Genomic DNA, 23,931 nt, shown 5'->3' with positions numbered 1-23,931 from the left:
GCGCTTTTAAATCACTTTGAATGTGGAGAACTGCTACCTCAGTTTCGTTGTATTCTGTGGAACAGGGGTGTCAAACTCATTTTAGTTCAGGGGCCACATACAGTTTGATGTCAAGGAGGCCGGAGCAATAACACGATAGCGCGTTAACCTATAAATAACGACATCTCCAAATGTTTCCCTAAACCCCACATTTATTAACAAAAAGAAATGCAATTTGTGTTTAGTTCTCAGTTGCTATGTCCACAAATATGTATGAACCCTTGGATTAGCAGTTACTCTTATTGGAAAAATTGCAGTTAATGTCTTCAATGTAATTTTTGCACTTTGCAAATTCATCCCGCGGGCCAGATTAGACCCTCTGGCGGGCCGGTTTTGGCCCCCGGGCCGTATGTTTGACACATATGCTGTAGAATGACAATAAAAGTGATTCTGATTCTGATGTCTTGAATGTGTCAGAATATTTGTGAAATTCATGTAATCTATGAAGAATATGTATAAAGTAAGAGCACGGGTGAATTTATCACCATCAGTAAATGCAGTAACCACATTTGTTGGCTTGATACTTTATGTATCCACACGTTTTTTAAGTTGTGAATTTAGGAATAACTTGGGTATAAAAGTCCACCCACATTGAACTAATGTGCAGTTCTTCTCTCTACGAAGACAGCGCCCCTGAATTCCTGAGTAGAACCGACCCAGTGCTGATATGAACAAATCTGTGCATGCAAGTTAACTCGGTTACACCTGTTAGCTGAACCACGCAGCAGCCAATTAAAGCAGATGAAGCAGCAACAAATGAAGCTAGCTGTCTTCAGATACCGTCACAAATAGAGTCTGATTAGATGGCAAACTGTAATATTGTTCTATTAAATCTATTTGTACTGCAGTATGAACATCGATTAGCCTGTTACGCTCCTCTGCTCCTCCACTGGCTGTGTCTTTGGCTTGTGCTTAATCACCTTAACCAGCCACACCTGACAAGACTGAATAAAGAAGAAGCCTGGGAGGATCACTATTCAGCTGCAGAGGCTCGCTATGTCTGACCTGGGTTCTTTTTTTAAAATTAAATAAACCCTTATTTTTCCAACTCCCGTCATGTGTCTTCACTTTATGTTGTGCCTCTCGAGCTGGGTCGTAACAATGAACATCGATCAGCCTAAATAAAAATGTTAATGAAATGTGGAATATCCACACAGTCAGAGGCAGATATGTGCATTCTTCACATTTTTAAAATGTACGTGTTATAAGCTAATGCGCTATTCCTAAATTCATTTCTTGTGTGAAACGTTTTGTACGTGGCGTCTTCACATATGCTTTCTGTAAGAACTGTTGCAGGAACATCCATAAACAAAAAACAAACCTCAAACAGAAGCCATCTCTGCAAAATGATTTTATTTTGTCTCCTTTTAGAATTTTCTTCAATCAAAAAAACAAAAAAACACACTCAATATACAGGCAGTTAGACCGGATCAGACTGCAGCTAGATTTCAAACTCATAAAGAAACATTTACTTAATAAATACAGTTTTGCCCGTGTGCTTAAATGTGGTGGGATTTTCTTTTCTGAGGATATTTACAGGACACCATAAATAAAAAAAAAAAAAAAAATGAAGCACATTTCAGGCTTGGACAGAGAAAACAAAAAACAAGCTTGTATAAATATAGGTTCATCTACGGACTGAAGAGGACGTAAAGGAAAAGTAAATCCAAGAGAAAAGATGAATCTCATTGTAGAAACATGCCAACGTTCAGCTTCAGGGATCCGTCAGAGTGGATGGTGCCGTTAAGCTGCCTGAAGTGGCGTCCCCCCCCCAAAAAAATTGCATATGCTCACGAGTGCCAAGCGTCCTGCAGCCACTCCTGATTACTGGACCTCTCAGGATGGAGAACGTATGAGATCGGTTCTTTTGTGTTTGCTAAATCATCCCTCCGCCTTCAACACGTTGGTTTGAGTGAGAGAGATGAAACATGTAAGAGAATGACTTTGCATATTAGTCTGTGAAGTTTAAAAATGACACACTCTTCAGTTCAGAATAATAAGAATAATCTGGCATCTGCAAAGTGCGTCACGGTCAAGTCTCCTCACCTAGAACAACTGAAACAGAAAGAACTATTATAGTGCAAAAGGTTACAGAGCTCAATAAAAACTAAAGTTGGACAGAGCAGATAAGCAGAGGAGACACACGAGAACATCTCATCTTGTTTTCTTTCTTTTTTCCATCATACTTATTGATTTTGATCACAACCCTGTTAGATTTTAATTTGAGTGCGGGACTTTTTTCTCCTTTTTGTAGAATGAAGCCCAGTCTGAGGTGGGCCACACACTGAAAAAGGCTTCAACACCAGATACCCATGATCATTTCCTGCGTCTAAAGTTTATTTATTTTTTAACCAGAACCACACTCATACCATATTCTTGACAAAGTGGTTATTACTGCGGCCACGACGCTCGTTTTCCTCCTTTATACGAACGAAATCCAAGTTGTTTCTGTCCCGTGCTAGCCGACTCCAAACCGAGTCACATCCTGAAACGTTTAGCAGCGATTTGGAATCGCAGACAAACGACGTCACCCTCCTCTTCAGATCAGAAACGTTGCTACGTGTGGAAGAATGAGCATTTATTTTTATTTTTTTTTGTGGTGCCAGTTAGAGTCTGCGTTTTAAGAACATCAAGGATTTGGTAAATTTTTTTGGAAAAAATTGAATAGAAAGATTGAGTAAAGTTAAAATGCTGCAGGACATGCTTCATCTCGGTGTATGCGACTCACCCAGACACGTCTCTGCTCGTAAATTCCTGAGTAGAACCAACCCAGTGTTTATGAATGACTGATGCATGCAAGTTAACTCGCCTGTTAGCAAAACCAGGTATCGGCCAATTAAAGCAGATGAAGCAGGAAGAGAGGATCAGGAAGTGATAGCAGTAGCTAATGAAGCTAACCACCTTCAGATACTGTCACAAATGGAGTCCAGTTTTGTGGGAAACAGTGAAATCTTTCTATTAAATCTGATTGTACTGTAGTATGAGCATCGATTACACTCAGTTCTAATCAGAAAGTCTGGTAACACGCCGTTTGGATTTCAGTATGAGCCGTATTTCAACTGATACAGAGGATGAAATACCTGCAATTGGATCGTCCTACAACCAATCAGAGCCATGACTCTAAGTTTCCACCACTTTTAATCGGGTGTGTTCAGTTCAGGTCAGAGTTTGTTGAGGTCTCACTAGATTCTGAACAATTAAAAAAATCAAATCAAAATGTTGTTCCTGATGATTTTGAGCCAGAAAAAATGACTAACATTTGTCAAAGTAAGTAGGCTGCATTAACATAACATTAACTTACAGGATGATAAGTATAAACCAAAGGAGATTTAGATCAGAAATGCACGGTATGATGGAAAAACCAGGATGCAGAGTGACGATGGCTTACTGCTGGAAAAGAGAAACCAGCTCAGGCTGCGTGACTGCAGTCGCACTGAGTGTCAGAGCGTCAGAGGAGTGTTAGCTCCCGTTGGTGATAATGACTGAGGTGCCCTTGTGTCCGGGGGTCTGCTCTGATGGCATGCGGAAGTGATCATAGTGGGTGGGGCCCGTGCTGGCGGAGGTACAGTAACCCCGGAGGCTCTCTGGGTCATAGAGGTGCTCCAGAGCGTAGCCCGTCAGGGAATACGCGGTATGCTTGTCCAAGTAGGGCCGCGAGTGGGTGTGGGTGTGGGTGGGGTAGAGGGCGGGGGCTGGCGTAGGGGAAGCTGAACATGCACCCGCTCGACCGAGAGGGTGGTGTAGTTGCAAAGACAGGGGGGACAGGTCAGTCTGGAGGTAGTCTTTGGGCTTTTGGAGACGCTCAGAACCTGGACTGCTGAGCCTGGATAGTGGGGCGGGGCTAGGTGCAGGGCTGATCACCTGACTCAAACCTCGACACACCACAGTCTGCAGAGGCAGGGGCCCTTGAGTGTACTCCGGAGTGAAGCACGAGCCAGGGCCCCTGGGCAATCCGTTGGCCGGTCCCAGCGGGGCTCCCTGGGGGTCCTTGCTCAGCTGCAGTCGACTCTCCTCTTCCTTGATCATCTGCTGCGTGGCTCGTATCAGCGTCTCGATCTTGCTGGGTTCTTGCGGGCTGCAGCGGTAGTGGTCGGCTCGGTATCGATCCCCAGAGTCGCTGGCTGAACCTCCTTCGGGGGAGCTGACCACGCTGTCCTCGTCCCAGTGGCCGCGGGCTGCAGGAGGACACGGGGAAAAGAGTCAGTGTCAAGGGAACGTTAACAAGAATGAATATTATTATTAGCAGCTGTAGTTTTATTCCACAGGTTTATTTCTCAGTTCTCAAAGAGATATATGGACGAGCAATTGAAAGCAAGCTCAATCATCCATCACCCAACAACCAGTGTAAATGCACTAGAGAAGCAGTGTATAGGATTTAAAGGAAATGGTATATAGAGTACTAATAATTAAAGCTGTAACTACAAAGTGTTGTGTTTTCGTAAGCTTAGAATGAACCCTTCATATCTACATATTGAGCTGGGTTTTACACGGAGCCCTCCATGTTTCTAGTAGCCCAGAATGGACAAACCAAACACTAGCTCTGCAGAGGACTTTTTTAGTGGACTTGCCAGCACCTAACAGACAATATAGATTCCCCTACCCTGGGAATAGAAGCGACGAAGATGGGCATTCACTTGCCATCTGCAACCTCACCACTAGATGCCACTAAATCCCACACACTGGACCCATAAGTTAGTGTTTACTTTATTTAGACTATCATGGGCTGAGACCACATTACTATTCTCAAAAAGAAAACTGCCTCATGTGTGGAGACTCTAAAGGGAACAGGGTCCTCTAAGGGTCTTAGTCCTCACCGTGGTAGCTGTGGATGGCTGATATGTGTGGCATGCTGCCATCATATCCTTCGTGGTTCTCCAGGGAGCTCTTGCTTAGTGGGAGGATGGACCGGGCGGCGCCCCACCACGCGTCCCTGCAGGGTGGTGGGGCTCCTAGGAAGTACCGGCCCGCCTCGCATCGACCTCGCTCGCAGCTCTGACCGTGGCCGTGCGCGTGGAGGTGCCTGTGGCTCTCGCTGCTGGTGTGTTGCTGTTCTTCGGACAAGCTGTAGCAGAGCGTGCGAGGATCAGTGAACTTCCTGTACACACAGGAGGCATCCGGGACTTCACCGTGCTCCAGCAGCTGAGGGGAGGCTGTGTCGGTGAGGGGGCTACTGCCCCACGGACTGTCCTGGTCGGACTCTGATCGCTCTGTCTGGAAGCTAGGATACTGCAGTGACAGACGAACAAGAGGAGAGATAATAGAAAGATTTCAAATGGGGTGTCTTCTCTGGAAAGCACATTTTAAACAGCTAACTATATTTCTTATTATTATTGTTACTGTGTGTGCATTGTTTTGTGTTGCAATTAAACATGAAGCCAGATTTGAATCCAGAAAGTTATCCAATGCCCATAAATAGTGCCAGACACATATTTGGCATAGTGATCATGGTTGGAATTGCCATGTGACACACGTGGTACCACACCACCACGTTTTTTTTTTTTTCCCCACAAATTATATAAGAAACAGCTGCACAACAATGTAAGTTTACTGAGTGCCAGAAAATCAGTCAAAAAGATGAAGAGACAAAAACATTAGAGGCACGCTCACACTGGAGAACATTAGCTGGAATGCACTGCACGTCGTGGTGGGACAAAGTACTAAACCTTTTTTTTTTTTTTTTGCTATATTTATTTTAATTAGCGCCTCACACGCACAAAAACAAACACAAGACTGTCTTGTTCAGATCTTGCATTAACATCCATCCTGGGCAATCTGAAGGCAAGTGGCCAACTTAAAGGACAAGTGTGAACCCACCCAGGACTAATTGAAGTCACATTTGACTAATCTGAGCTCAAGCCACATTTGGAGTTGGCCTGGGACCAGAATCCTTAATCTAATCTCAATCTAGTTGTACAGCAAGTCACCTTTCTATAACATATAACTCCATGTTATTAATGTTAATGCACATTATTGCACCTTATTTATTTTGTACATTTTTTGCTATTTTATTTTATTTTACTTGATTTTTGCTTATATTTATTTTTTCATTTATGGTTCTCAATAATGTTTTTTATGTGCAACTAAGCTACTGTGACCAAGCAATTTCCCTTGTGGATTAATAAGTCTAAGTCTAGTGTGTGAGCACACAATGCATCCCGAGTCACATTAAAGCCACCTTGTCACCTGCCTCATTCATTAAAAAACTAATAATAAAAATATCCACTATTATAAATTATCACATAAAAAGGGAAAAGCACCATTAGTGATCTGTCCGTATTGCAGTTAACTAAATAATATATGAATCTAAAGAGAATTAACTAAATTATTTAATATAGACAGAATACCGTGTGGGATTATATCATTAAAAAACATAATTATTCACGCAATCGTGCAGATGTGAGCTCTGTGCAGGTCTCTAAAATAACTAAGGTCAGGGTGGAGATCAATAAATAAATAACAGCATGCTCCCAAATGTATGCATCATTCCCCCAAGTCTTGACCGACACCAAACAAACAGCTGTTCTTAGCCAAGTGTGATCACAGATAATTGCATTTTCATCTTTTATCTAAACCTGAGTCTTAGCTGAGTTTGAGACTACTGTTTGAGACACACGGCTAAAAGGCCGGCTCGGTAAGACATGCAGTCCTCACCTGCGTGTACGGTGAGAGTCTAGCTTTGGTCTTGGGCCGGGATACTCTGCTCTTGGGAGTTCTGCAGTTCTCCGTGAGGCTGCCGCTGGTGCTGCTGCCGCCGCCGCCGTAGGGGAAAGAGGCCTTGGACGCGGCCTGGTCCAAAGAAAGCTGGAGGCCTTTATATTCAGTCTCCCTGAAGACACGGTAGATAAATTCCATGCAGTCACAACCGTGCTGTTGATGTTTTTCATTTGCATGCAATAGATTTAATACGGTCCATGATTACACAAGGAGAGATCCCAGACCTGTGGAAAAGCTGTTTATTAAATCACACCAACACAGCTCGTGTGTACCTGGATGTTTGTTGTTTTGTTTTCCTCTAGGTGCAAAAACCCATTAACATCTGTTTCGCAATTAGAGCCTCATCACGGTGCTGAGAGGGCCGGCATGTGGAGTGATGTGTGCATGCATGTGAGAGGGGCTGGGGGTGTGCTAAGAGGGCTGGAACGGCTGTTGGGATGCTTGTTTTACCAGAAGGATTGCAGCAAGGCCTTCGACAAACATTCTACAGAGGCGAAGCTGTCCAATCAAATACACCGTGAGATTAAAGGCTATGTCTGGCTAAATCAGGCCCATCGGAGAGGCTTGGACGCCTCACTACAGGGAAATGGGAATTGATTCTCTCGCTAAAGTGTTCTCACCACGGATGATGAATCAAGTTTGAGACAACGGAAAACCTGGACAGGGTTTACTTGAGACAAATAGTGATCCATCCTCCATGTACATCTCCCCTCTGTGCGTGTGTGCAGAGAGATTGAGACAAATTCATACATACAGGCGGACACATTTCACAGGATCTGAATCTGATACAGTTGGAGAATCCTAAAATACCACTTTAAGCACTGCTAATATAACCATGATGACGTAAGCTCAGAAATCTTGTGCCTTTGTGCTTTTGCAGTTTTATCATAATCAACTAGAAAAGAATACATGAGTGTTGAAACAGCACAATCAAATGCCCCGGAGGGTCTGATATGGCCCGCGGGATGAATTTGCAATTTAAAAATTACACTGAAGACATCAACACAGCAGTGAGACGTAGAACTTAACACAAACTGCACGTCTTTTTCTTAAGAAGAATCTCATGGACAAAAGGCGAAAACAGACCGAGGCTGATCTGGAGAATTTTTAGATGTTTTTTATTCAACTGTGATTGACACCTAACTTTTTATTTTGCTTATTTAATTTACATTTAAATCTGATTAATCTACAAATCACATTTGACAACTATCGCTCTATTCATTAACTATCTTAACTATGAGGCAGGGTGACAAGAATAGCTTTTACAGCTAACAATACCACTAAAAAAAATTTTTTTTTTCAATAAGTCGATTCATCTGTCGCTTTAGATTAAATTTCCTCTCTATTAATTTGTTATTCAAGCATAATCATGACATATTTTAACATATCTATGAATAAAGAACAAATTTTAAACTTTCATCTAATGGTTCTATTAAACAAAAGTTGTGTGTCGGCCTAAAGGAGCCTTTAAATGTGTTGTTTACTTATATTCTTATTGCGTCATTAATTATCATACGTAGTGCTGAGTATGACTTAACTTCCGCGACTTATGCTAATTTTAATTGGAAATGCAGCTGTATTATCCTGCAGAGAGGGTCACCAGTCCCACTTACGCGCACATTTGCGACTTATTTAAAATCAATAAGTTAACTCAACGTATACGTGTTTAGAAATGTTTGAGGAAACCCAGGCATGCACAGGGAGAACATGTAAATTCTGCACTGTGCATCAGGTCAAACTGGGTAAAACCAGGTGAGAACAGAAGGACTGACACCGTGGATGAACGACGTGCAATTAATCATTACCAGACAGCGGCAATGAGGGCCAGCCAAAGATAAAGAGTGGGAGCAAGAAGAGGGAATTCTGGATTTAATGGAAGCAGTTCACGTGATTGAGACTGGACGACGGCAAAATGTCCAGTGAGATTCGTGGTAAAGCTAAAGATGAGTCGTGGATTTGTGCGCAATTAATGAGGGACAGGGTCATAAAGATAAACTTACGACCTTGTCTGTCCAGCGCATTTTCTGCACCACGGCCGTGAGGCAGCAGAGTGACGAGTTGGTTGTAAACCAGAAAACAAAAAAAAAGAAAGTGCAGCATCACAGACTCGTGAGAGGACGAGTATAATGTGGTTACGTGCTTTTGCTGCAGACATTCCTTCATTCAAAGGATTGCTAAATCACTGTCAGGTTGTGGTTGCAGCGGTAAACTGGAGCCGGGCCAGGAGGTCCCGAGGTTATCGCAGCTGAACACACAGTGGGAGTTCACATGTAGGTGAAGTGCCCTCATCACCTGCGTTATCCGTGCCTGTACACACTAAAGCTACTGGGCAAACCAACTCTGCCCCTGATAACAACACTCCACAAAAGCCCACCTCCACCTCATCCACCTCCTCCTCCTGCCTATTTCTGTCTTTTGTCCCATGTTTTACGCAAAAAAAAAGAAGCACACAGCTCCACTTCCACCATTTAGTGCATGGTGTAGTTCATATGGTGTTACAAAAAAAGATTTAAAAAGCAGAACAGGAGGGATACGAGGCTTAATTCCCCTCACAGCAAGCTGGTGCACATAAACGCTCATCAGGTTTACAACCCAGCAATTAAAAGGCCATAAACACAAAGCTGTTATGGATGTGATGTGGGAGGTGGAGGAGATGTGTGTCAAGCTGTTCTCTGCCCGTGAATGCAGCTCGTTGTGGTGCTTAATGGAGGGTTTTAGAGGCCTTATTCATTCATGTAGTCCCTTGTACATCTGTTAAATACGCACATCGAGGGCAATAAAATAATGGGATGATAGGCAAATAAATGGTAAGAGTAAGAGTGTGGCTCATGAAGGTAGAAGCCGCCGCCATGATTACAGATTTATTTTATCGGGATGAAAGTGAAAAGGAGAAGCTTGTAATGAGGGTTTTTCTGGCAAACCCCGGTGCTGTTGGTGCAGGATTAAAGCCCAGGAAATGAAATGCCAGCCCAGTCCAGACCGATCTGGAGCTCCTGCCTCTGTTTACGCAGCAGCCAGAACTGCCAGTCTTAGACAAAGTCTACCAGGAGACTGACGCCACCGCCGGCCGGCTGATGATGCAGGTAACAGCCAACGCGCGCATGAGCACACTTAGCAAACTTAGAAACAAAGATCTCAGACGTTCTGACACAACTAGCATACAGGAGACCAGATGTAGAGATAGTACAGGAATGTCTACAGAAAACTCACAAAAGTTATGGGTTTCCTTAAAGAAAACATAGCAATCATAATCACATTTTCTTTGTTTCATACTACATCAACAATGATTGCCACACTCGGCGCACCAGGCTTTGATAAACACATGTCATGTTTCCAATTAACCTCCAGTTTAATTGCTTCACAGCTACTGTTTGCCGAAATCTCGAGTACCAATACTCATTATCTTATCAAAGTGGAGAATGACAGCGCAGCAGAAATGTGAGGCCTCCTGTGTTAAATTGTTGTGTTGTAAATACCTTTTGTATAACAGCGGTGCCCTGTAGCATGGGAAGGAACATGATACTAAAAACTTATCCTTTAGTATACTTTCTCAATCAGATTAGATTGGATTAGAATAGATAGATACTTTATTTATCCCGTGGGAAATTCGGTGTCCAGTATCTAAGTTATACCTAAGTTGTTTCCTCACATGGAGGCGTTGTATAGTCTTATGGTCTAAGGGACAAACGACCTCCTCAATCTGGAGCAGGACAGAGACAGCAGCCTGTCACTGAACGAGTGCTAATATGCTAAGGCTAGTTTAGAAAAACAACCAAAAAACAAAAAATGCTGTTCAGTGCTGTATGCAGCATGTCCAATATGATACCTGGCAGTGTGACAATGCGCTGACGTGAGCTGTTAGATGCAAGAATTTGAGTCTACAAGTACGACTCGTTGCATCAAGGTAAAGAAAATGTGTGGATGATGGCAATGTACATGATTACGTACAAGATATCCAGACATAATGCCTCATCGTTTATTCATTCATTCATTCATTCATTCATCTTCTGTAAGCACTTGTCCTGTGAAGGGTCGCGGGGTGGGCTGGAGCCTATCCCAGCTGTCATTGGGCGAGAGGTGGGGTACACCCTGGACAGGTCTCCAGTCTATCTCAGGGCAAACACAGAGAGACAGACAACCATTCACACTCACACCTACGGCCAATTTAAAATCACCAATGAACCTAACCAGCATGTCTTTGGACGGTGGGAGGAAGCCGGAGTACCTGGAGAGAACCCACGCAGACACAGGGAGAACCTGCAAACTCAATGCCTCATCAACAAATATGAATTTAAATCAGCAAGCACTGTCATTTTTCTGTCTGCTCTTGCAGATGCATTAATTCCACAGCGGTCAGAGACACGTAGAAGACATAGCAGCCTTCTAACGTGCAGTGTGCATTCTTGATGCCATGTCAAGCTAGCTAACGTAGCCAGCTATTACCAGAACAATCGCCTGGGGAAATACGATGTCTGCATTAATATTAAAAATGTATTAGCAACCAGCACTCACTGAGACTTTTAGCAAACAAACTCTTAACAAACGACGGCAGCACACTCACGTGAGGACATAGTTGACGCTGACGATGCAGTGGGGTCGAGACGAGCGGCTGTTGTGTACGATGGTTGCATAACTCTGAACCCAGACCCAGCCGCCTTGCTTGGCCAAGAACCGGTAGTACTTTGTGGTGACCTGACCTTTCACCAGCACTGCAAGACCAAGAGACAAGAAAAGACAATAAAAGCAAATGACAATTCAAAGCATATGCAAAATTACATTAAACTGCAATAAATCTGAAATTGGAAAACAGCACTGAATATATTTTATCTCATCTTACTGTACAGTTACAGGAAATGATATATCTTGCTATATATGACATTATAACTTAATGTTAACAGTGTATATGTGTAAAGAATTTGTAGGAAGGTAAAACAAACCTAACTCACACAAGTGATGGGCACAGCGCAGGTGGAAGGAGTCACAGCTGTGGACATGATGATACAGAGTCTTCTCTATTAGGTCCTGAGGCTCGTAGCCCGTCAGCTCCGCAACCCTGAGCGACACACACCCACACAAACACACACACAAATAGCATGGGTTTCCATTACTTCAGAAAACAGCACATACTTAACAATATCTTCTTTACTTATTCGAAAAATTGCTCAAATTGCTCAAAGTATAATAGTATGCTGTCCCTCCGCAGTGGTCTTGGTACACAAACGACTGCCAGATGTCATTCTCTACCACAAATCCTCCTCCTTATTCTGTATCTCTATTAAAACTGTCTGTAATAGGCTGGTTGGTTGTTGTGGGGGGGGGGCACTGACTGCAAAGGAAAGGTTGTTTCTCTACTCAGGCACATGCATGACAATTAAAATAAGTAAATCGTATTTACAGAGGGTAAAGTGCATTTATTTTATTATTCGGAAGGATGCCTAAACATTAGTGTGTGTTGGTAGCTGGTGTATTGCAGCCAGAGCAGAATTCAAGCTAAACATTTCACTTCAGAAACTGTCAAATAGGGTTCTCCATTTTCAGGACAGTTGGTACAAGCAAACGCATACAGGCTCTGTATTAGATAACATGGGATTGCAATCAAAGGTTTACCAAAATTGCAGGAAAAAAACAAAAAATCCTCCGCTTCCAGGAGTTGTCATTATGTCCCAATCAATGTCAAAATCAAATCTACGCCCTTGGCCTCACCCTGAGCCAACCCTAACCTTAAACTGAGTCTCCAAGTATTTTATTCTTCTTAAAAGCGCCGCTGTGATATGTGTCTTGCAATTTCGTTGTAGCATGCATTCAATTATAATAAAGGTCTTTCTTTCTGCCTTTTTCATCTTAAAATGTAGTTATTTAGATTATGTGGACTTGCGTTTCGTCCCCAAAAGGGAGGGACCATGATGTGACTTTGATTTATGCCCTCACAACATAATAATATAGTGCTGTATGAAGTGCACACATACCCATGCATGCATTCTCGGTAGTCATTAAGGCTTTTTACACATATTCTCACGCCAACGCGATCACATGGGAAGGTTTCAGAACATACCGTGAGTCGAGGAAGATGAGCTTCATGTCCAGGCTGGCCCTGAACATGAACATGTTGCTGTGCAGTTTGATCTCGGTGACAGCGCTGGGCGGCAACGAGTGACCGACGGCCACCAGCCCAACGTTCTGGTAGCAGCCGTCAAATGGCGACATGTCCAGGCTGTACTGACGGATCTTGAGGTAGCCACTGCAGTGGATCACCTGGGCCAAATGTTTTACAGGTGGAGACAGAAAATGAAAAGAGTAAGAAGAGCTCCTTAAAAATATCTACTGAAACAGAACTAGCTCAGTTTTGGTGGCCGTGAAATGAACTTCATAAATGAAGTGTCAGAACGTTAATTAATAAAACACTCTGACACAATGAGCAAGGACAATTGCCTTGTCCTTTTGTTTTCTGTTACTCTCAGTGGTCTTAGTCATTTAGAAAACAATAATCAACCATTTTGTGTGCTATAAGAAATACAGACAGAGGTCAAACTTGAATCAAAAAAATAAATGTTTTATCAACAGCCATGTGCACAAAGTTGCACACCAAACTTGCATCTTGGTGCATGCTCACTAGTTCCCACATTTAGCCAAACAAGTGGTTATCCTGGAACTGACTGTCCCATGGGAAGACCAGATTGAAGAGGCCCATGAGCGCAAGAGGACCAAGTACGCAGAGCTCAGAACAGAGTGGCCCGCTGTCTGTGAGACAGTCGACGTCGGGTGCCGAGGCTTCGCTGGCCATTCACTTCTGCGAACCCTCAAACTCCTCGGAGTGAAAGGACTGCAATTGATGAGGGCCATCAGAAACATCCTGGAGACCACGGAGAGGGCCTCACGGTGGCTGTGGATCCGTAGCGGGGATCCGTGGAGCAGCACGCCGCTTGGACTGATCATCCCCGGCTGGGTCATCCGTGCGAGGATGTACGAAGACCCGAAACATCCCATGACCTCGGGTTCTTCACTGATGAAGTGTCCACCAGAAGGTGTATTCAAACTCTAGAAGACTGCTGCTGGCAAAGACTATTTCTAATTGAAACGTTGATAGTGGACGACGCTGTGGTGTAGTGGGTAACACTGAATCTGCCAAAGGGATCTGTGATAGACTGATGACCTCCCCAGGGTGTTCCCTCCCTCTAGCCCAATGCTATGGTTCACAGATTTAGGAGTTTGATTATGCATGTACTGTTTGAACATGTGCTCACACGATATGATGCATCATCAACAAAACAATCTCAACTCCACGCTCAGTTATTTGCTTATTCTCAGGCTTTCAACCACATCACACATCGTCTTTATGGGCAGATGGACAAAATGGATCCATTATGTGCAAACATAGCAGATCTGAAGATCTAGTTTTCCAAGACAACTGAGTAAAATATTTCTGTTGCTGCTGCAGACTGTCCAGATAGACCAGAAAGACAAGTAAGTGGACATTGAGCTGAGTTGTGGTCTTTGTCAACCTTGCCCATGCAACGTACTGGTCAGACTGAAACTAAACTAACCATGGACTACACACCATGTTGATTCGTCTTGGGTGCAACTGTTCAGCACATGCACAGGCGGGAAAAAAAAAATCTCCAAATCAACTTATCCTCTATAATAAAGATAAAAAAAAATAAAAGACCGGCAAGCGTTGCCATGGCATTGGCAGTATTTGTCACATTTGTGGCTCCCAGAGGACGATCCCTTTCCCACAAAGCCTTTTGCCAGCACCGCCTTCCGGACCAAATTCCCACTTTGCACACAGAATGAATCCAAACATAGTTGTTGTGCACACTGCAGCTTTGTAGTGGCCACTGGCAGCTTTTATTCTTGTTATCCTTACAGTGTACACATCTGGGACTATCACCTGAAATATATTTAGAGGACCAGCCTTACCTGCAGCATGTCTAAGAATTTATCATGAATACAAACGGAATTCTAGTTTTAGTTTGATTTGAGTTGAATGTTTGACTCAGTTTGTCGGTAAACAAGTAAAACACTAGTAGTATACTACCTTGTAGCCTCCACAGGTAAGACCTGCGTTTCTTTTAGCGAGGACACACTTCATTCTCAGAAAGAAGGAGCGCTCCATCTCATATTCTGCAAATAAAAACAGAAGCAAAAACTCAAGTTATTCATTCTGAATGGTGAGTCCATGGGATATGTAGAACAACACGTTAACGGTCGCTGACTACCTTGTACAAAGTGTGAATGGTAAGGTTGGTGTGCGGTGAGGACGGCCGTCATCTCGTCGTGGTCCGCCGGATGGATGTACTCGTAAATGCTGTTTCCCGTCAACTCTACCTGTGGAAATGAACGTTCAGCTCAGAACCGGGACACATGAGACGCACGGGAGGTTACGTTTCTCAAACAAACCTGCGACAGACCCAAGTGGACCGATGCCGTTTCTGATATGTACATTATTTTCCCATCTGGCGCGACCACAAAAATGAAGCCATCCAGCGTCTGAAAGAAAGAGTAAAACAAAAATAAAAGAGCGTTAAAGTATTAGCTACAGAGAAGGGCCACAAACACACGGCATGTATGCAAAAGTGTCTTGCAAGCTTTCTATAAAGCTGCTATCGAAGAAGATGGATTAATATGTGTCACAAGATTTTGACATAAATAATCATTTGAAGAAAAACATGAAATACAAGCAAAAATAAAAATGTAGCATGCACTTTAAATGCTCAGCGATCCATTGATAAGCTAATGCAGTCCACCTACATTAAATTATTTTAGAAAGCTATTCATGGTCATTTTGGAAATCTTTGCTTTTGTGCTACAAGTGAAATGTAATTAATCACGTTGCTATATCATATTGTAAAGGCTTTCTAATTTGTGTAAATTAATATAATTTTAACTGATAATATTTTAAAAACAATACAACATGAGGCCTGATTGTCACGTCTGTCTGACCAGAGCTATCCAACCCTCTGCTTCTTCCTAGGCAGCCTGTAGGTCTGCAGCCGTTCTCCATTGTATTGTATTGCTGCTGCTGCTGCTGTTGCTGCTGCTGATGATGATGATGTGAGAGGGGCTGCAGGACAGGCTGCGGCTCTGTGCGTGACCGCGAATGTGTTCAGCTCATTACACTCTTAAAGCACAAAAAAAATGAAGGCAGCAGGAGGCAGATGGCAGCGGCTACTAAACCACACTCACAGTTGACCATGTCTGCCTGAGGATTGGAATAATAATAATAACAGTAATAATAATAACTGTAGAATAATTCAGTCATTCTTTACCTGGTGGAATACTCATAACAACAGCAGTATATAAGTACCTGTAAGAGGTGGGAGCCTAATTCCTGGGTGACTCCTTCCAGACTGGTGCGGCTCACATGACCCCAGGACTCCCCCAGGCCTGAGAAATAAAACAAATGACAACACTTTCATTTTATTTTACAGTGAAAGCAGCAGAAATTCACAGCACATTCTTTGCAATGGCATTTACAGACTAACAGAGCCTGAGCTCCCGTTTATCCTTCTCTACACAATTACTGACAAGGCTTTTCGATTTTAAGACTGTACAAACACAATTTAACTGCATCCTAGCAGAGAATACAAATGGACTGACGATGCAACAACATACAGGGAATGGACGGGGGCCTTCTTTTTTAAACTGGTGGTACAGTTGAAAGGGGAGAGGCCATTTTGCATTACTGGCTTTACATTACAGAAATTTAAAATCAGCCCAGCGCCAACTCAAAGTGTTAAGCCTACAGTGTTAAGCAGCCTGTGGCTCTAAAAATACAACCTAGCCTAAAAATAGACTTGCTGCAGATTTTCTATTCTTTTTTTTTTTCTTTCTTTCATCAAACCCGGGGTCAGTGTAAATGCAATAGCGTGAAAATAAACTCCTCATAAAGGCAGCGAGGACGCCGTGGGGATGGTCGGAGGGTCGGGGAGCCTGTGTGCAGCGCGGAGGGCCGCCGCCGCCGCCGCGCATTGAAATGCAAATCCCGCTGTGCAGAGCAAACAGGCGGCGTGCAGCGTTCACAGCGCAGCGCTTCATCTGGAGCCAATATGGACTCCGCGTTTGCATGAAAAGACACAATCAAACCAGCAGGAATACCCAAGCGCGAAAAAAACCAAACAAAAACACCCAACTTCCACTACATATTAATGACAAATAAATATAAATACAGAGCCTTTAAATGATTCATTGTAGAAGCAAATACCGCTGTGAGAATATTAATCGTTCAGTTTCAGCTCAGTGTGACTAAACATGCAGTTATACACTCCACTCTGGGAGATCGTTTAGTTTTCAGAAGAGTTTTAGACAATAATAATACTAAGAATAATTTAGTTAGAAGGGAAAAAGGCAGGTTACTAAGCGAGACACTAGAAACAATAAATAATCATGTATTATTCTCTCTTATGATGATTATTATTATAACGCAGCGCAGGTATAAAATCAAACCGTTTTGGGAACTTGGATCAGGAAGCGACTGATATAGCTAACACACGCACGATGTCTGAAGCATTTGGAGCGCACTGAAGACAACACGTATACATATATAGATTATTACAGAGACTATTAGAAAAAGGTTGAGGTTTGCTGTGGATATAATCCATACGACCTGTTGCAGGAGCTCACAAAAAACGAAGCTCAAAGCTCCCGAAGCGACCAACACGCCAATCTGTTCGTACCAATTTTAATTACCGTTTTATTATTATTATTATTATTATTTTAAAAAAGCGTGTTGTTGGCGATTTTTTTTTTTTTTTTTTTGTCAGATATCTTTTCATCGTCCTCCAGACCAGAGGTGGGACTCGGTAGGGGCAGTGGTTACAGATCTATTTCGCCATATTTGCGTAAACTTTTGTTTCCGTAAACTTTTGCTTCCGCAAATATGGCCCAAAAATTAATTATATATATATAGATTAAAACTAACTTCCTCTATTTGTTGTTTTTTCTTTTTGTTTCTTTCATCATTTTGTGATCCTCAGACTCCACTGTGAGAAATACTGATATAAAAGTAAGAAATAATAATAAAACCACTAGAGATCCACCGGGAAGACATATATTTTAATTTAATTTATTTAATATCACATATCATAATACTGTATATAAGTCTTTATATAAAAATAGCAAAGAGATCGATTGTAGGTTGAGCGCTTTGAAGATAAACTAACGTTCAAGGGAAATTATTTTAAAATAAAAATAAAATGTCTCAGTTTATTATCATTATTTTAATCCTGAAATGAATCTCAAAGCCCAGTACGACGCTGCTGTGATTCAATGACACAATAAACCAACAACAGTAATCATGATAATAATAATAATGAATTTTTAGCACAATGTGCAGCCTGCATTCATAATTCAATGTGCTGAGAACTATAAGTTTAATTAGAAACTAAACGACTGCTCATTAAAAATAAATAAGGAAGTTCAATATTTTTTTTTAGATCCGTGGATACTGTTCACAAAAATGTTATATATATCTTTTTAAAAGCATAGAAAACTTTTATTCTTTAGCTAACAGTAAGAATATAAAAAGCCCAACAATGTTATGCACTTATATTGATTCTTACAGATACATTTTTACTTTATTAGCACTATGTCCTTAAAAATGAACCATTAGATAACCGCTTATATGGAAAAAAAAAATCCGATTTTTGGTCCCTTTGTTGAAATCTCCTCCAGGGATTTGATGGAGAGAATTGAGCAGGTTAGGACCTATACTGGTGGTGTGGGGTGTCCTGTAATTTAACCCAACGCGGCTGAGGTCATGGGTCGTGCTACCACTCGGACCACTCGGTGTGCCATAAATAAAAGTGACCTGCTCAAGTCAGGAACTCCTTCAGCTTTTCTCTTCCCCAACGTATGCAGAAGCCCTCTGAAATCAACACAGAGCTCCAGGAGTGTGTGTGTATGAGTGTTTTCAGTAAAAAAAAAAAAGAAAAAAAAGGGGGTGAAAAGCCTGGGTGAAGAGGTCGGGCCTCCAGGAGAGGTGATATATTGGGGAGAACTCTACTACGGCGTGCAGAGGACACAAGAGTAAGAGCCTGTGCATGAGCCACACTGTCCTTTAAATTATTCAGAGCTTTGCAGGCGTGCTTATGTTGTCAAATATGTGTAACAGCATAGTGTGACAGCTAGACATGTCCCAGTCACGCAAGAAATGCAGAATGTAGGGGACTGTGCCAGATATGACTGCTTCTGCTGTTAACAAACACACAACATACTAAGCTGTACATGGCCTTGTAAATACTGATATTTCAGTCTGCACTAAATAGCTGTTAGCTTATACTTATGACAGCTATCACTAACCTTTTCAAGCCAGTGTTTTTTTTTTTGGTGTGCTGCAGTTTAATAATAAGAGCTTCCCTATTTTCATTTATGCTATATTTCACAAACTATGCAGATAAATAAATATAATAAATACCTTTCATTGGATCTGGGGCTGTAAATAACGGGACATTTATATTTGCTTAAAGCAGTTTCTTAACTACTGGTTGAATTTTCTAGCTTGAGATTTCGAATAATTTTGATTAAAAGCAACTAATCCTGAATTATGTTTCAGTGTGTATTGCTGGCGTGAACTTTAAGGGTTATCATGAATGGATTTCTTTTATATCATGCTTCTTCCTGCTGCTGTGATAGTAATTTCTGGTATTTTTATTAAAAGGATCACAAGCACATCTCCTGCAGATGTGCTAAGCGTATTCCTGCACATTCAAACCCACTACACACACTGTACCGTAGTGGAAGTCTCTTTTTTTTCTTTTATTGCAGAATCTGGTGGTGTAAATTTTCATCATGAGCTCACCAGCATAGCTAGCCGCCTGCCTCTTAAAGGTGTAACAAACCAAACTAAGCAGTATCCATGTTCCCTTTGTGTTTTCCCTCCAGGTCCTTTGTCACTCCACTCTCCCTTACACTGCCCGCTTTACTGTTACAAGGAGCTCCATATGTTGGGGGGATCAGGCGTGCAGATCATACTAATATCCGCAGCTCTGCAGCAGTCACGCAGGATGGAACCTCATCACGGCTTAATCTGCTGGCAGGGGCCGCCAGGGGCCCCGGAGAGAAACCACATCACTGCAGGCTGCGCTAGCAGACAGTCACAGGAGACTTCACTGCTGCTGCTGCTGCTGCTGACTCGATACGAGGGGAGGATAGACTGCGGAGAATATTCATTTGCCCCGAAATGTGATTTTCTACTGATCATCTCACAAATACTTCATTATATTTGGAATTAATAGCACCGGACCAAATAAATGCGCCAGAGAAGAGTGCGTAATAAATATGCTAAATTAAAATGCGGGATTGACTCCAGATCGAGATTTACTTGTAAGCAACGCTAAAAAAATAAAATAAAAAAAATACGTGAAACTAACAATTAAAATACAAACCTCATCTACTTTAATGGATTTTTATTTTATTTCATTTTATTTATTTATTTTTTAAATTTGCGTGTGTCATTAAACCAGATATATATATATATATTTTTTTAATTTATTTCTTTTTTGTTAATTTTTCCAGACAGATATTTTGAGTTGAATCATTAAATCATTTGGAGATTAGCGACTTGAAATGACCACCCAGTAAATAAAATATATTCTTTAAAAAAAGGACAAAAGATTAGCAAAAAATAAAAAATAAAAGTTAGCTAAGGCTGGCTATTAAATACAAAGATACATTTTTTATTTATTTATTTATTTTAAATCCTGCAAACACAACACAAGCATTAAAATATTATGCTAGTCCCTGGCCTATTAGCCCACTATTGCTAAAAGGCTAAATATAATAAAAATAATAATAAAAGTAGGCTAATAATAAAAAATATCAACTGCTATTGTAGCAGACTAATAACAGAGGGAATAATTTGGATATATAGCTTCTAATTGTGCTGTTAAATAGTCCCACTCGTCTATTTTAGTTGCTTATTGTCATTTATTCTCTCGGCTAGTGTTCAGCCTCTTACCTTCGGGAAACACCACTCTCATCTTCAGGTAGCTGGTTGTCAGGCGGATGATTGAGGCTTTATCCAGCTGGGAGGTGATAGCCGAGGGGAGCGGCAACAGTTTGGCCAGTTCATAAAATTCACTATTCTCCTTTTCCCGTCGAGTCCGGGCCGCATTTTTGGACTTCTCCTTCATGTTCCTCTCTGAGTCGGTCACTGAGCGTCCAGGTGTCTCAGGAGCATTTTTTTTTTTATTAGTTTCTAACGAAGCCGCGGCGATGTGTCTCCAAACATCAAAGTAGTTCCTCCCTGCGCTCGAGCTACAACCTCCAGCTGCCGCCGCGTGAACTCTTATTTCCCATATTTCCAGGTGTTCCCGCGGCTAATTCCTGGATTTCTGAGGATTAAAGTTGCTTTTTTTATGTTTTCTGTTTTTTATGGCCAGCCCAACACGGAGGGCTCACCGCACACTTGGGTCACTCATAGCCGGCGTTGAGCTGCGCTCCTGCCTGGGAACGTATAGGCCCTGCGGGATGAAACATTCCCCACACAGACCGTTTATTTGGAGGCATCCACATTCGTGAATTAAAACAGCAGGAGTTAGCCTGCTCAGCTAATATAAAACTAATAAGGCTGCACTTTTAATTCCCAATTACCAACAAGTCTGAATACACATTTCCTCGCTTACCTCTTCGCGGTGAGTTTCCTAATGTGATGCCCGCTGAGTCCACAAAGAATCTCACTCGCCTATCTTTCATCCTGGGTGATTTTCTGGATGGCAGCGCATCCAGAGCCAAGGAAGAACCCGCCCACTCCGGAGCAGGACGCCCCGCTCCTATTGGACGTTTGGAAACCCTCCTCGCGTCCCCATTGGCTGCTCTTTGTAAAGACGCGCTCCGGGGGAAACGGGGATTGGCCGGTGGGAGATGTTTCACCTCTGGCTCCAGGATGGATCGAAAAAAAATAAATAAATAAATAAATAAATAAAAAATAAAATTCCCCCAGAAACGCGGCCACTGCTGCTCTTTCACTCCCAAACTGGAAAGGAAATGGTATGCAGAACTGACTTTTAAAATATCCCTTTAAAACACCTAGAAATCAGTTTATTAAAAAAAAAAAAAACAATTATTTTTGCAAATAATTCCTTTGTGTTATTAAATGTATATTTCATTCGTGCTGTTGTATCTACACATACATTATAAATTGTAATAATTTCCCCTTAATCTACTACTCCAAGCAAATATAATATTTTGTTAGGTGATTTTTAACCTACAAGTGAATTTTAATAAATATCCGTGATCTGTGATGAGATGAGCTTGTTGTAAAAAACTTGCGTTAAATTTTGCGTTAAATTTTGCGTTAAATTTTACGCAGGCTTCTTTAACCTGGAGGCAAAGGATAACGAATCAAAAGTGTTGCCAGAGGTGGATTTGTTTTTAGTCTGTAGTCTATATCTGTAGGCACGTGTAAAACTATCCTACAGCATTTAACATATATTAAAATGAATAATTAAATAATGAATGAAAAGTCAAATATTTTGCGTATTCTCCAAGAAGTTTTTGGGTTGAATCTCCCTCTAGATGGGAAGTGGAAAACGCAAGCGCAGACTGAGAGCATAACAAAAACGTTTTACACAAAAGTTCAATTTCAAAGTTAAAATAAATAAATAAATAAAGTAAATAAAAAAAGCACCAGGCCTACAGTAAATGTCATTTCTTGTTCTAAATGTGATCCTATGGTCTACAGCACAGTTCCCAGGCTGATGCGGGCTAAGCTTGGATTCTGGACCTTGATGATGATGATGATGATGATGATGATGGTGCCGGAGCCAGGGCGGCCCGCTCGGTAATGGGATCCAGCCTGCGGTGAGAAAATCATCCGGGATGCTGGAGGCGCACGGAACGGTTGACGCTGGTTTTTAACCCCTCTGTTCAGGGACAGATTTACTGGTAATTAGGCTGCGTCTGTGGAAAATATGACGGTCAAAAAAACACAACAAAAAAATAAAATAGTCTACACACTGATTAAGTCTTTCATTCATAACCAACACAGTCATTATTGTTGAGGAGATCCAGGAGAAACGTTTCAGGAGGAACGAGACCTGCAGTGTGTTTCTGCAATGCTCCATTCACACTGTAGCTCAGAGAGGATTTAAATAATCCAACAATATAGAAAGGATTAATATAATTGCTGTGTTATATTGTTTTACATTTATTACTGGACTAGTACAGGCTACTAAATACAGGCCAGTAAACTTCTAAGTTTGATTTGTTTAATTCAGAGATTCCATAATGAACCAAATAACTGATCAAACCAATTTCAAGCTAAAACACATAACAATTAAAGATTCCACCTTTTCAAATACGAATACTTGCATGAAAGAAATGTTAAAAGTTTGGTGTGATTTTGTACTTTTTTTTTCACTACTTTATGATGTTTTATTGGTGTATTAATTCAAAATAAAAATGATTACCTGCAACACTCCATTGCAGAAAGCCTGCAAGAGAATATGGCTAAATTAAGCACAATATCAACAAGGTGTTAAGTACATTTCTGAGCCTCCGTTCAGACCTTGAAACTGAAATCATAATGTGCGCCAACAGGTTAGTGTGGATTTAATTAAAATTGCACCAACAAAACACAAAATACCAACTGATATGAGGCAGGAGGCTCCTTAAAGGGACCTCAGACCAGCTTCACGAGCTTCTTCTATGTTGGATATTCATGATCAGACGCTGCCTGTGTAGCAATAACGAGTAAAAGTCAAGAACAGAGATGTTTAGAGTCTGGTAAATCGACAGGAATGACATGCACTGAGGACGGAGACAGGAATACGCTGACATACCACTGGAAAACATTTACTGTGAGTTAGAGACAACACTCGAAATGTTATCATCCTCTAAAAGATACCACTGCTGCTTCACATTCAGGGTTCCGTATGTAATGACTTATGAAATAGAGCCATTGTTAATATTATGATTAGTATGCATGCATCTGGCCTAAGCTTTGTTCTGGATTTTCCGTTCTTTCTCGGGCCTAAAAACACAAACCTTTTTTTCTGAAGTGTTTCAGTTCCCTAACTCCTTAACCAAGACGCCATAACTGGCATGGCCACCATACGGGACCTGAAAAGGATTACAAGTACTTTACCAGTGCTTGTGACCGTGAATGACACCTTCTAATATTACAAATAATACCATCTGTTTGTATTTGAAAGCAGTTTTGCAGTAGCTGCAACGTCACTG

At 41.7% G+C, this 23,931-nt stretch overlaps 1 protein-coding gene across 3 annotated transcripts; it reads right to left on the bottom strand.

The window, feature by feature from the left end:
- Positions 1-1,243: 1,243 nt before the first annotated feature.
- On the bottom strand, positions 1,244-23,515 carry sim1a (SIM bHLH transcription factor 1a). Of its 3 annotated transcripts, none has more exons than XM_084556648.1 (15): positions 23,340-23,515; positions 23,160-23,183; positions 22,475-22,613; positions 21,375-21,623; positions 20,708-21,212; positions 16,058-16,137; positions 15,151-15,240; positions 14,970-15,078; positions 14,789-14,874; positions 12,806-13,005; positions 11,691-11,806; positions 11,315-11,462; positions 6,691-6,865; positions 4,854-5,265; positions 1,244-4,214 (listed from the first exon to the last, which is right to left on the bottom strand). In XM_084556648.1, exons 5-15 carry the CDS (start codon positions 20,880-20,882, stop codon positions 3,499-3,501), a joined length of 2,307 nt encoding a protein of 768 aa, XP_084412774.1. In that variant the 5' UTR covers positions 20,883-21,212; positions 21,375-21,623; positions 22,475-22,613; positions 23,160-23,183; positions 23,340-23,515; the 3' UTR covers positions 1,244-3,498. The 3 variants fall into 3 exon arrangements, with proteins under 3 accessions (XP_084412774.1, XP_084412776.1, XP_084412775.1); XM_084556650.1 differs by having other exon boundaries at positions 11,700-11,806; XM_084556649.1 differs by lacking the exons at positions 23,160-23,183; positions 23,340-23,515 and having other exon boundaries at positions 22,475-22,914.
- Positions 23,516-23,931: the final 416 nt, after the last annotated feature.

The sequence above is a fragment of the Chelon labrosus genome (assembly GCF_963514085.1).
Source record: "Chelon labrosus genome assembly, chromosome: 12".
Lineage (NCBI taxonomy): Eukaryota > Metazoa > Chordata > Actinopteri > Mugiliformes > Mugilidae > Chelon > Chelon labrosus.
The sequence above is the reverse complement of the archived record's forward strand: the minus strand, read 5'-3'. Positions and strand labels throughout refer to the sequence as shown.

Excerpts from the sequence above, each read along its gene's own strand:
- sim1a (XM_084556648.1), bottom strand. The coding sequence starts at position 20,882 with ATGAAGGAGAAGTCCAAAAATGCGGCCCGGACTCGACGGGAAAAGGAG. Across the intron at positions 14,875-14,969 it reads CCATTCACACTTTGTACAAG|AATATGAGATGGAGCGCTCC; the intron begins GTAGTCAGCGAC and ends TTTTATTTGCAG. Across the intron at positions 6,866-11,314 it reads AGCGTCAACTATGTCCTCAC|GGAGACTGAATATAAAGGCC; the intron begins GTGAGTGTGCTG and ends CCGTGTCTTCAG.